The sequence below is a fragment of the Oncorhynchus kisutch genome, linkage group LG24 (assembly GCF_002021735.2).
Source record: "Oncorhynchus kisutch isolate 150728-3 linkage group LG24, Okis_V2, whole genome shotgun sequence".
NCBI classification, from domain to species: domain Eukaryota; kingdom Metazoa; phylum Chordata; class Actinopteri; order Salmoniformes; family Salmonidae; genus Oncorhynchus; species Oncorhynchus kisutch.
Window position 1 is genome coordinate 10,357,258 of NC_034197.2, and position 13,429 is coordinate 10,370,686.

General features: G+C 41.5%; 2 protein-coding genes across 5 annotated transcripts in view; one reads left to right on the forward strand and one right to left on the reverse strand.

The window, feature by feature from the left end:
* spryd3 (SPRY domain containing 3) overlaps window positions 1-5,244 on the reverse strand; it is a 97,246-nt gene extending 92,002 nt beyond the window's left edge. For all 3 annotated transcript variants that reach the window (XM_031803922.1, XM_020459276.2, XM_020459275.2), the window contains exons 1-2: window positions 5,119-5,244; window positions 1,406-1,625 (exon numbers count right to left, since the gene is read on the reverse strand). In XM_031803922.1, coding sequence (XP_031659782.1) covers window positions 1,406-1,524 — 119 coding nt within the window. In that variant the 5' untranslated portion in view covers window positions 1,525-1,625; window positions 5,119-5,244. The remainder of the gene's footprint in view (window positions 1-1,405; window positions 1,626-5,118) is intronic.
* The window catches only part of igfbp6b (insulin-like growth factor binding protein 6b), a 90,772-nt gene extending 77,748 nt beyond the window's left edge, over window positions 1-13,024 (forward strand). Inside the window, exons 3-6 of one of the 2 annotated variants that reach the window (XM_020459278.2) lie at window positions 7,964-8,495; window positions 9,574-9,608; window positions 10,396-10,515; window positions 11,006-13,024. In XM_020459278.2, coding sequence (XP_020314867.1) covers window positions 8,156-8,495; window positions 9,574-9,608; window positions 10,396-10,515; window positions 11,006-11,119 — 609 coding nt within the window. In that variant the 5' untranslated portion in view covers window positions 7,964-8,155 and the 3' untranslated portion in view covers window positions 11,120-13,024. Of the gene's footprint in view, window positions 1-7,877; window positions 8,496-9,573; window positions 9,609-10,395; window positions 10,516-11,005 lie in introns of those variants that run through there. The other variant, XM_031803923.1, reaches the window with a different exon arrangement.
* The last annotated feature ends 405 nt before the right edge of the window (window positions 13,025-13,429 follow it).

The window sequence follows — 13,429 nt, forward strand, 5'->3', positions numbered from 1 at the left end:
TTATGCGGGGCTGCAGGTAGCCTAGTAGTTGGACTAGTAACCGAAAGGTTGCAAGATCGAATCCCCAAGCTGACAAGGTAAAAATCTGTCGTTCTGCTCCTGAACAAGGAGTTAACCCACTGTTCCTAGGCAGTCATTGAAAATAAGAATTTGTTCTTAATTGACTTGCCTAGTTAAATAACGGTTTTTTTTATATTTTTTTTTTTATATGCATTAGACACCATACATGTGGTCTGTGGTTGTGGGCCGGCTGGATGTACTGCCAAATTTGGAGGCAGCTTATGGTAGAGAAATGAACATTCAATTCTCTGGCAACAGTTCTAGTGGACATTCCTGCAGTCAGCATGCCAATTGCAGACTCCCTCAAAACTTGAGACATCTGTGCGTTACAGGGAAGACATCCTCCTCCCTCATGTGGTACCCTTCTTGCAGGCTCATCCTGACATGACCCTCCAGCATGACAATGCCACCAGCCATACTGCTTGATCTGTGTGTGATTTCCTGCAAGACAGGAATGTCAGTGTTCTGCCATGGCCACCAAAGAGCCCGGATCTCAATCCCATTGAGCATGTCTGGGACCTGTTGGATCGGAGGGTGAGGGCTAGGGCCATTCCCCCCAGAAATGTCAGGGAACTTGCAGGTGCCTTGGTGGAAGAGTGGGGTAACATCTCACAGCAAGAACTAGCACATCTGGTGCAGTCCACGAGGAGATGCACTGCAGTACTTAATGCAACTGGTGGCCATACCAGATACTGACTGCTACTTTGATTTTGACACCCTCCCCCTTTGTTCAGGGACACATTATTCCAATTCTGCTAGACACATGTCTGTGGAACTTGTTCAGTTTATGTCTCAGTTGTTGAATCTTGTTATGTTCATACAAATATTTACACATGTTAAGTTTGCTGAAAATAAACGCAGTTGACAGTGAGAGGACGTTTCTTTTTTTGCTGAGTTTATATGTTGGGTACAGAGATGAGGTAGCCATTAAAAAATCATGTTAAACACTACTAAGTTGCATGAATCCATGCAACTTATGTGACTTGTTAAGCAAATTTAAACTTATTTAGGCTTGCCATAACAAAGGGGTTGAAATACTTACGACATTTCATTTTGAATTAATACATAATTCCACTTTGACATTATGGAGTATTGGTGTGTAGGCCAGTGAAAAAAATCTAAATTTAATCCATTTTAAATTCAGGCTGTAACACAACAAAATGTCAAAGTCAAGGTGTGTGAATACTTTCTGAAGGCACTGTCAATGTGTAGCCTAATACATGGGCATGGGGAGAGTTGTAATCTTCAACCAGTTTACAACCAGAATTAATTGCAATCTCGTTGTGATGACATTTCAAACTTGTGGATCCGCTGGGAACCCTCTTGCCACTCATAACAGGCTCACCTGAGTGTGTCTCCATTCTTCAGCATTCTTTTGTAGCGCTCCTGAAAGCGTACAGCACGCACATCTCTGATCCTCCTCCTCCAGTTCAGGAACCTGTAGTGTAGGTTGATGTCATCCATCTTGACTTGAGGTCAGGATTGGCTAAATCCAGTGAGTTCAGGTAGGGCTAGTGTAAAAACCAGCACACTCAGTAGCTTTCCAGAAGATGGGTTGGTTACCCCTGTATTTGAGGGAGGGGTGAAAGGGTGAGTCAAATTCTCTACTTGGAAGCTAATTGGTAGAAACCTAGGTGAGCAAGGTGCAAATTAAAGGGGAGCCAGGAGGGGCTCAGATCCCCTGAATGAGACTCTCGCTCCCTTAAACGCAACATTAGTCAAACTTTGGGGTGTCTCTAAATAATGCTAATTTAACCATTCTCCTATTCATTTAAAATGTAGTGGTAAATACAGTGGGGCAAAAAAGTTTTTAGTCAGCCACCAATTGTGCAAGTTCTCCTACTTAAAACAATGAGGCCTGTAATTTTCATCATAGGTACACTTCAACTATGAAAGACAAAATGAGGAAAAAAATTCCATTAAACCACATTGTAGGATTTTTAATGAATTTATTAGCAAATTATGGTGGAAAATAAGTATTTGGTCACCTACAAACAAGCAAGATTTCTGGCTCTCACAGACCTGTAACTTCTTCTTTAAGAGGCTCCTCTGTCCTCCACTCGTTACCTGTATTAATGGCACCTGTTTGAACTTGTTCTCAGTATAAAAGACACCTGTCCACAACCTCAAACAGTCACACTCCAAACTCCACTATGGCCAAGACCAAAGAGCTGTCAAAGGACACCAGAAACAAAATTGTAGACCTGCACCCAGGCTGGGAAGACTGAATCTGCAATAGGTAAGCAGCTTGGTTTGAAGAAATCAACTGTGGGAGCAATTATTAGGAAATGGAAGCCATACAAGATCACTGATAATCTCCCTCGATCTGGGGCTCCACGCAAGTTCTCACCCCGTGGGGTCAAAATGATCACAAGAACGGTGAGCAAAAATCCCAGAACCACACGGGGGGACCTAGTGAATGACCTGCAGAGAGCTGGGATCAAAGTAACAAAGCCTACCATCAGTAACACACTACGCCGCCAGGGACTCAAATCCTGCAGTGCCAGACGTGTCCCGCTGCTTAAGCCATTACATATCCAGGCCCGTCTGAAGTTTGCTAGAGAGCATTTTGATGATCCAGAAGAAGATTGGGAGAATGTCATATGGTCAGATGAAACCAAAATATAACTTTTTGGTAAAAACTCGACTCGTCCTGTTTGGAGGACAAAGAATGCTGAGTTGCATCCAAAGAACACCATACCTACTGTGAAGCATGGGGGTGGAAACATCATGCTTTGGGGCTGTTTATCTGCAAAGGGACAAGGACGACTGATCCGTGTAAAGCAAAGAATGAATGGGGCCATGTATCGTGAGATTTTGAGTGAAAACCTCCTTCCATCAGCAAGGGCATTGAAGATGAAACGTGGCTGGGTCTTTCAGCATGACAATGATCCCAAACACACCGCCCGGGCAATGAAGGAGTGGCTTCGTAAGAAGCATTTCAAGGTCCTGGAGTGGCCTAGCCAGTCTCCAGATCTCAACCCCATAAAAAGTCTTTGGAGGGAGTTGAAAGTCCGTGTTGCCCAGCAACAGCCCCAAACATCACTGCTCTAGAGGAGATCTGCATGGAGGAATGGGCCAAAATACCAGCAACAGTGTGTGAAAAAACCTTGTTTAGACTTACAGAAAACATTTGACCTCTGTCATTGCCAACAAAGGGTATATAACAAATATTGAGATAAACTTCTGTTATTGACCAAATACTTATTTTCCACCATAATTTGCAAATAAATTCATTAAAAATCCTACAATGTGATTTTCTGGATTTTTTCTTCTAATTTTGTCTGTCATAGTTGAAGTGTACCTATGTTGAAAATTACAGGCCTCTCATCTTTTTAAGTGGGAGAACTTGCACAATTGGTGGCTGACTAAATACTTCTGCCCCACTGTATATATCTCCCTCACTAACTTTAAGCGTCAGCTGTCAGAGCAGCTTACCGATCGCTGCAGCTGTACACAGCCCACCTGTAAATAGCCCATCCAATCAACTACCTACCTCATCCCCATATTTAAAAATATATAATAATTGCACTATTTCTACTTGCACATCCTTATCTGCACATATATCACTCCAGTGTAAATTTCTAAATTGTAATTACTTCGCCCCTATTGGCCTATTTATTACCTTACCTCCTTACTTCATTTGAGCACACTGTATACATATTTTTCTATTGTGTTATTGACTGTACATTTGTTTATCCCATGTGTAACTCTGTTGTTTTTGACGCACTGATTTGCTTTATCTTGGCCAGGTCGCAGTTGTAAATGAGAACTTGTTCTCAACTAGCCTACCTCTTTAAAGGTGAAATATATATATATATATATTTTTTTTTAAGCCTAGTGGAGGGTAAACACAAGTAAATGATGATGACACACCTTTGTCTGATAAATGCATTGAACTATTGGGAGTGTTTTTTTTTTTTTACTGTGACCAGCAATCAGAGTTTACCCACCACTTGTTTTACCACTACATCACTGGCTAACGATAGGCCTGTTAGAAGTTCATGGTAATACACATTGTAGACTACTAGCCTAGTAAATTGACCATATGTGTTAGGGTGTCCATCCTGTTTTCCTGGAACAGTTTCAGCCCCATTTCAGGTGTCCCGACTTTTCAGGCTACAAAAAAGGTACATTTGTCATACAATACGCATCATTTCATGTAGGCCTAATCAATGTCAATCACTGAATGACATTAGGCACACTTTGTGTTTTGTAACAGATGTCTATTTCCATTCATCAAATGGCGCGAGTATAGGCTACATGCAGTTTGGATGCTGTAATTATTTTGGAGTGGACTAACATGCACTTCTTTAAATGGTTTGTTTGACAATCAGAATACAATATAATGACTTGTGTTCATGCTAAGCGCGTGCACTCTATAGAGAATGTCATGGTATAATTCGCACAGAGTTTGGGAAACCCTTAGCTATTGAAAACTCTATCAAGCGTTCTGCCTTCTCCCTAGTTTTCAGGCATTAGCGTCGCCCACGACAAAGCTCATGTGAACTTCAATCTCGACGCTTTGTTCAACTTTTAGGAACGTCAATAATCATCCCTTGCGATTTGGCTTTCGAAACATATGGCCCGTATCTTTCATCAGCGAGAAAGAATCCTTTAAATACATTAGGCACTTACTCTAGTAGTTTTGCACAGGTCCATACAGCTATGGGTGCCCCCAGCCAACGAAACTAAACTTCCCAAGTCAAACTTGCACACGGGTGTTTGGAGCCTGCTAGATAGCTAATTAGCAGAGGTGGTCGCCTCGTATTTTCCGTAAACAAGCGCAACATGGAGATATGGCTGTGTGGGAACACTAACCCCTTAAAGGTGTATATCAATTTAACCTAAGCTATTTAGCTAGTGGCACCTAACGTTACCGGTATTAGCAAAACAATTTGAGCAACGCTTCAGTAGCTAACGTTACCTACGTAGCATACTAGCTAGCTAGCTCACATCGGACAAATAGATTCCCTAGCTACTAACGTTACTGGCTTGTGAACTCACTTGCTAGAGCGGTGGCTACACAGCATACCACTATTCTTGTGCATTGCTTACCATTTGTCCAGTATGTGTTTAAATAATTAATTCAAAGGCACTTGTGTTCATTTGGTAAGACTCCAAAACTTTTCAGTAGAAAAACGTTGCAAATGTATGGCGCTTCCTACTGACATCAGACACCGGTAACTTCAGTGAGCCAATCAAAGCTAGCCATGAGAAAGACTGACAAGCTGTGAAACCAATTCCACATCAGAATCATAAAATCATATTTTGTGATATCGAATAGGTCTGTCTGTGTACAGAGACGTGTTTCAAGAGGCAGTGGTACTACCTGATAAAAGGAACCAATGAGATATTGTAAATAGTTGTTCCCACATTATGAATTGTCCTGGACACAGTATGTCACTATCTGAGCTAGTGATGACTTGTGCCCTTGATTTACCCTATGGGAAAACTGTTTGCTACCATAGGCCTTGGACACAAATGGAGTTTCCCAGATACTGCAGTCATTGTAGTCTAAATTTTGTGAGAGGAGGAAATAACAGGAGTAGCCTACATCTGACTCAACAGACACCTGAGAGGGGTGGGGGTAGAAGGTGGGAGGAAAAATGAGTAATCCAGGGAGTGTGGAAAAAAAGAGCCCCCATTGGTCTGGCGTGTCTCTTGGAACGTTCTCCTGACAGAACATGTGGAAACAAACTAGCTAGGGCTGTAGCTCCTGTAGCTAGCATTGATGGGAACACAAGATGGCAGGTGATTTCTGTTCTTAGTGCCAAGATTAATCATTCCTAATAATAACACCAGGCGGCTGACGACCAAGAAGGTTTTCACCAAGTGGGGTTCCGGAACTATTGCGATGTAGTCTAGTTTGTGAATGTCTATGGGTTCCGGAGCTTTGGGAAGTATTGACCTGCCGCTGTGTTCTAGATAGAATTTTGCCCTAAGATACAGCAGGTGGTCCAGCAGGTTGGTCACGAGCCAATCATGTATATATGTGCCCTTATTTTAGTGGTGCATTGCCATTACAATTTCAATGTTGTTAGATCAACATCTTTTTAATTCCTGGTTAATGCTCTCTGAAATGCTCATTTGTCTTTTGATATCGTTTTGTTGATGTTGCCTCATGACAACAGTTTATTGTCCTTACGGGAACCTCCTTCATCGTAGTGACCTCAGACAAACTATAGCACCCAACACTATGAGATAGGTGGCCTGGATAAGAGTGGATTCTAACCTATGGGGCTCTAACACTTAGAAATAGAATTAGCCATTGTAATTCTATTGGTTCATTAGAGTCATTCTAATTCTAATGCGTCAATCTAAATCTCTGCTCTATGATCCTCCAGCTAAGGCTGGCTTATCAAATTAACTGTAATCTACATTATAGCCCCATATCAATTGTTATTCTATGCCTACTTTAATCACAACTCTAAAAACACATAGATCATCTTTTTTTACTACATACAATGGAACTGTAAGTGGTATCAAGAGGTTTGAGGCTCAGGATGGGTGAGAGTGAGTGATCTCTTGAAGACGGCGCCCGTGAAGCAAATCTTAAACGGTTGAGTGCATAGATGGATTGCATTATTAGTAGCTGCATGCCTGACACAGCCTTTCCCTCTTACAGTCAGTATGTACATTCCAGCTCAAGCAAGTCCCCCTTAATTATCCAGTGGATGCCTCTTCCAATACAAACAATGGCAGCATGGGCAAGAAAATCAGAATCTACCATCTACTGTCCCCTCAAGACTGAATAACTTCTTTATATGATTTAGTCCACACATATTCTCGAGTTTGTAAAAAGACTGCTGAGAAATCAAGACAACCTCTTATGAAACTTCACTAAACTACGTTCTACGAAACGGTTACAATGTGTTAAATACCCAGTCCTGCCATTATCAAGATCTGTCATCCCTGGTCTCAATTCACGTTCACTATAGTTTGGCAGGAGGTGGGATAATCCCCCTAGTGGAACAATACCAATTCATCCAACATTGTTTGATCTGGAAAAGATCCAGAAAACTCCAATGGGTTATAGTTATGCACATGTATTACACAAAGTGGTACATGATATGCCAGCTTCTGAAACATTGTGTTTTTCATGGCAATCAGTTTACATTAAAACACTTCTACTTCTGGAACCCTTTCTTAATTAACATTTGGCACACATCTGTGTAGATCATTATTACATTGTACTTAGGAGGTAAAATAAGGTATTTGTTTGGTTATTTTAACTTTCACCATTCTTCTGTACACGGACAGTTCAATATCTATTTAATTATCTGCAATTGGATCAGTGGTTGTAGTTTTAATTGATCTATCAGTTACTTTTTCATGTAATACCTCTTTTGTGAGATCCAAGCAGTATTCTGTATTCTTCTGTGGTCAGGGTTGACAAGAGTATTAGAACAACTCCCATAAAGCTTGACATTGCAGTCAGTATAGCTGAATGCAATTCTATACCTTGCCGTAATTGTTACCATGGCAAATATGATCAGAATGGTCTGACTGACATCAATGCATAATGGGGAGAAAGTGTATATTTTGTCATGTATACTGTTTGTACATGTAAAATGTTTAACATTACTATGGAAAGGGGTCAGTCTATGGGGTGTGCTGATAAACAGTAGAAAAAGAAGGGGTGGGGGAGATTTAGCTAATTTCCAAAAGGAAAATAATCCACCCCCCCCCACCTCTCTCTACTCCCTCTCTGCCTTCCTCTCTCTCTCTCTCCTTCCCTCTCTCTCTCTCTCTCTCTCTCTCTCTCTCTCTGAGTCCCAGCCCCTGAAGGTGTCATAACTGTGCTCTCTCTCTCCCTCTCTATCACCGCCTTTCAGATCTTTAAAAGCTGCTGCTTTGCTGTGTCTCTCTCGATCTCAATTTGTCTCCTCTGGCACTGCAGGGGACTCCTGGCTGCCTAACGATTGAACCGGCTAAGCACCAAGCAAAGCTGAAGAGACGGAGAGAGGACAGAGAGAAAGAGGAGAAAGAGATAAATATACATCCAGAAATAGCATCAGCCACAGTTGACTGACAGAGAGAGAAAGAGAGAGAGAGTGTGTGTGTGGAGCTTAACCTGAGACCTGGACAGAAAATGCCTCTCCTTTCTAACTTAACGACAATTGTCTTGTTGCTGATTGCTCACTGCGGATCTTGGATTCTGGCTAACCGCTTGGGCCCCTACAAGGGTTGTCCCTCTTGTAAAGAATCTTTGGGGGCAGGTCGGGCCCCCCGGGACCATATTGGACAAGCAGGCAGCACATCCATGTTGGCCCAGGGAGAGCCCTGTGGTGTGTACACCATGAGCTGTGCCAAGGGGCTGCGCTGCGTGCCCCCTCCTCAGGAACACAGCCCACTCCAGGCGCTGCTGCAGGGCAGGGGCTTCTGCACCAAGCACAGCAGGACAAGTCCCACGGAGAGGCCCCACCCCACAGGTAAGACTGAGACACACACCACTGGCACATCTAATATTATTAAATTCAGCTCTGTGTTGTGTGTGTTAGGGCAATTATACTACAGCTTAGCTTATCAGGTAAGACTGATAAGTAAGAAACACATTCTCTTATCATCAGTGTGAGGATTGTATGCTATGTTGGTGTGCACCAAAAATAAATGCTAGTATTGTTTTATTATAAGAGTATGACATTTAGTGTTAGATACATGACAGGCACCAAAGATAAATTTGAAAAGGCTGCATGGTCTTGATTTCTATGCTGCAGTGCCACTGCATGGTGTCTTGTGACAAAAATCTAATTTGAGAGACTGTTGGACTAGAAGTCTCAAATGTTGGATTGAACAGCCTATCATCAGTCATGTAATAAAAAGATGTAGTCAACACTATGATGCACAGACACTTGAGGAACGCTTTAGGTGTTTCAGTACATTGGAGCTTGTGTAAGTATGTGTGTGCAAGTATGTGTATGTATATGGTGTGTATGTATATGGATGTGTACGGAGATGGTACATGCATGCATTTCAAGGGTGTGATCTGTGCATTTTATTGACAGCACAGAATGAGTGTTATACTGTCACCTACAGTCAGATAATGATGCTTTTCATTGCTAGGGGTCTCCATCTACTGTTCAGACTAAGCCACTGCGATTCCTTAGGAAGGACATACTACAGGAAATATCAATTCAGAGCCGAATCACTGTGTCCAGTAAAGATGCAGGGTCTTGATTTGAGCCAGTTTGCTACAGCAGGAAAATACTCCTGCAGTAGCAGGAAATGTGATTTTATATGTGGATTATAATTCATGGACGTTTTCTGTAGTGCTTGATCATTTAAACAAATGTAAGGGAAATTACAATCTTCAAACGCCTTTTTAAACCTCAAATACAATACAGGTGTTACATTTCCTGCCTTGCACTTGTATATGATTGATGCTTCGTGTCTTGCAACAGCTTGAAGCAAAACACTTCTAACTTATATTTTGATATCAGAGATGGTTTAAGGTTCTTGGTAGTGCCCTGGTTGAATGTATTCATGGTAATGTGCTGCTCTCTCCTATAGGTCCACATCCTTCACAAAGTGGTGAAATAGAAAAGGTAAGTGTTATCCAAGTACGGTACCTGCTTAAGCCACTTGATGCAGTAAGCTAATAATGACTTCTACTTACATTTACCCACACCTGTTTAAATCTGAGAAATATGTAGAGCTGCTTACATAATGCATTCATATTCATACAGATAGATACTGTATGATGGAAGGAGTCGGGTACAGAGAGTTATTACTGAAGCTGCTGTGCTGTCTGGGTGATACAGCGACAGCAGTACCACATATAGTGCTCTAAAGCCATACATTATGGCGCATGATGTGTATGCTGCTATGCGGCAGAACTAATAGACCATGATGTGAATCAGTAAAGTTTAGACTCGACTGTGGCGGCCTTGGGTTTTTCACTTTACGAGGAGAGGAGAGGAGGTGGATCTGCAATGAAACACAAACCCAACATAGAATGTATTTCTACAATTTGACAGATACTGCATACATAGTCACACAGTTGCTTCAAACCACTGTCTAAGTGACTTGTAAAGAGACCGTCCTTGTTTAACAATATCATTATATAATGACATGATATTACGTGACATATAATATGTTTTGCTTCTGGCTTCATGCTGCATCAGTGACCTCAATCTTCTATGATATCCACATGTGTTGTAGCTACTCTAATAGGCTAGAAAGGGTCTTCTAACATCAACCATGGGCTTCTCTTACTGCCATTTAATATGTAGGCTCTCTACTTGTATACAGTAGTTACTGTATTTATCAATGTATAGTTGCTGTATTTATGACTGTATAGTTTCTGTATTCATCAATGTATCCTCTTTTTAGGCACCCTGCCGCAAGCTGCTCAATAGTGTTCTGCGGGGTATTGAGCTCACTATCTTTCAGTCTGATCGTGACATCTATATCCCCAACTGTGACACTCGGGGCTTCTACAGGAAAAAGCAGGTAGTTATAGCGCAGCGCGGCTGTTGATGTGAATATTTGCCTGTGTATGAATAGTATATGTGTTTTTTGAGATCAAGAGAGTGGCATGCTATTTGGGCTCCCGAGTGGCGCAGCGGTCTAAGGCACTGCATCTCAGCGCTAGAGGCGTCACCTCAGTCCCTGGTTCAATTCCAGGCTGTATCACAAACAGTCGTGATTGGGAGTCCCATAGGGCGGCGCACAATTGGCCCAGCGTCGTTAGGGTTTGGCTGGGGTAGGCCGTCGTTGTAAATAAGAATTTGTTCTTAACTGACTTGCCCAGTTAAATAAAGGTTAATCAATATTTTTGTATTCCTCTTTTCAATTGCATGCTCTCTCTCTATTCAATTCAGCCCAAAAATGGCTTTGGATAAAGGACATTGCTTCCAGGCCCTCTGGACTGTGGGCATGCAGACAATAGTTATGTGGTATGATGACATATTATCTCTCTCTATCCTGTCACACAACACAGTGTCGCTCCTCCAAGGGTATGCAGCGTGGCCACTGTTGGTGTGTGGATGAGCTGGGTACTGCCTTGCCCTCACGTGCCAGCGAAGACGGCACTTTACCATGCGATGGAGAGTGAGAGAGGTCCTTGTCCCAAAATGTTGAGCCTAGAGGAAGGGGAGTAAGGGGAGACGGAGGTGGTGGAGGCAGAGGAGGAGGACGAGGAGGAGGTGGAGGAGGAGGAGGATGAGGAGGAGGGGGAGGAGGAGGAGGCAGAGGAGGAGGGGGATTAAGGGGGGAGGAGGAGGAGGAGGAGGAGGAAGAGGAAGAGGAGAGGGGGTGGCTTTAGCTTGTGCTAGACACTGCCTGGACAGGAGACACCAGGGATTAAACCACTTCCTATGGAAATTACCCCAAATTAGTTTACTGTCCTCTAGTCAAGAAACAGCCTAACAAAGACACATACCTACAGTACAGTACTACAGTGGCAACATCCAGCTGAATGTTCAACAGTTTGCAGCAGCAGTACCAGTCCTCTGAATCATTCAGTGTGACAACGTGCAGTAGCTTATCTATCTCACATTAGTGCTTTGTTACTCACTGCCTCAACTAACTGATATCAAAGCTGTATTTCTCAATATTGAATTCCCTGGCTCTTGTCCTGGCTTCGTCTGTTTGTATGTTCGTTGTAGATTTTCTGTTTTATAGGATAGCTCACACTGCCTGTGTTTGTTATTAAAGGCCCAATGCAGCCGTTTTTATCTCAATATCAAATAATTTCTGGGTAACAATTACTGTGATTGTTTTCAATTGCAATTTCTCAAGCAAAACTTTAGCTAGGACTGTCTGGGAGTGGTCTGAGTGTGGAGGGAAAAACGGAAAGCTAGTTATTTTGAACTCTCTTATTGGCCTATTAAGTAATTTACCACCAGGCAGGCCAAAACTCTATCCCACCAAAACAATCTGAAATTTCAGGCGGTCTGGTGGTCAACCAGCTCTTACACTAAAAGGGCATTATTATAATTTTCATAATTTTACAGTATAATTCCAAACTCATAGTGTGGAAATATTTTTTTAAATCCCATTTTTGACTGCACTGGGCCTTTATCTAAGTGGGCTGAAATACTGTTACGCTGGTGTTGGTGTGACACAATGTTTGAAAATGTGTCTCCGTCACCATCCTCTCTCCCTTTCTCCAAAGATACACTGACATTATGATACTTAATTCAATTGATGAAAATTCCTTTTCTATTTAATTTATTTTGGAGTATGAATTTCCATGCAGCACTGCTTGAATTTTACACTTATCCTATAATCGTGTCAGAAAAATAGTTAGGCTATGTGAAACAGTCCATTGTTGTTGAAATGACGTTCTGACTGCTCTAATAGTTGATTGTTTGTACATATGTTGGATTTTTGTGGTTGACAGTGTGTGTTCTGAAGTGGCAGACAAAAAAAAGCTTATGGCTGTTACCCTTTTCAAGAAGTTGTTAAGCATATTTTTATACACGTCAATATAATATTTTATATATAAATTGTTGGTTTATGTAATGAACTACAATGCCATGTATTTTTATATTGTCAGCAGTTTTTTTAATTTAAAAACAGAGGTTATTTTATTTATTTGCTAGGGAGAGCATTGTGCTTTGGACGCGGTAGCACCCTCATGGAGAATCTCACCACACACATCTGAGCTATTCAACTGCTGTACATGTTATGATTTTAGTTTCATTTTCTTTCAATTTTATTTATACTTTGACCATTTAATATTGGAATGTATCATGATAATGTTTTGCTTATGGCATACCCTACTACAATGCTAATTTTGGTAAATTAAGTTTGAATATGTGACAGTTACTTACTTGTCTTTGAATTGTGTGATAAACTGTGTGATTAGATCATTTCTATTTCTCACCCATCTTGTTGTGCCAATGTATGTGCTGTGATGGTAGGGCCATGCACAGGGGGCCTATATTTACAAAGCCTAAAATTTAAAAAATGATATCAAAATGAATAACAATAAATACATATATTAATATAAAAACAGAGCATTACTGTGTGTTTTATTTGTGAGCTTCGCCAGTGCAGTAGCTGTAGTGGTATCGGATCTCATTCATTTTACAAAGCTGCTTAGTCATAGTCACTATCTGAAGCACTGCACAGGTGTAGCACAGCTACTCTGCTAGCCACTGTTCTCTTATGTCAGCTGAGCTGATTTAAAATGACTGTTAATAAGATTTAATAACTGTCTCTGTCCATATCACGTTAAGATAAACCAACAAGTTAAAGATGAACCAACACGTTATTAACATGTATGTAGTAGGAATGAATAGGCATTAGTATGACTTAGGTTTTCTCCCATGCCTAGGGGATGCAAAGGACAATTTGTTCCAGCATCTACAGTATACAAGGACACATGTCTGTTTCCAAGGAAACAGCATAGAATATC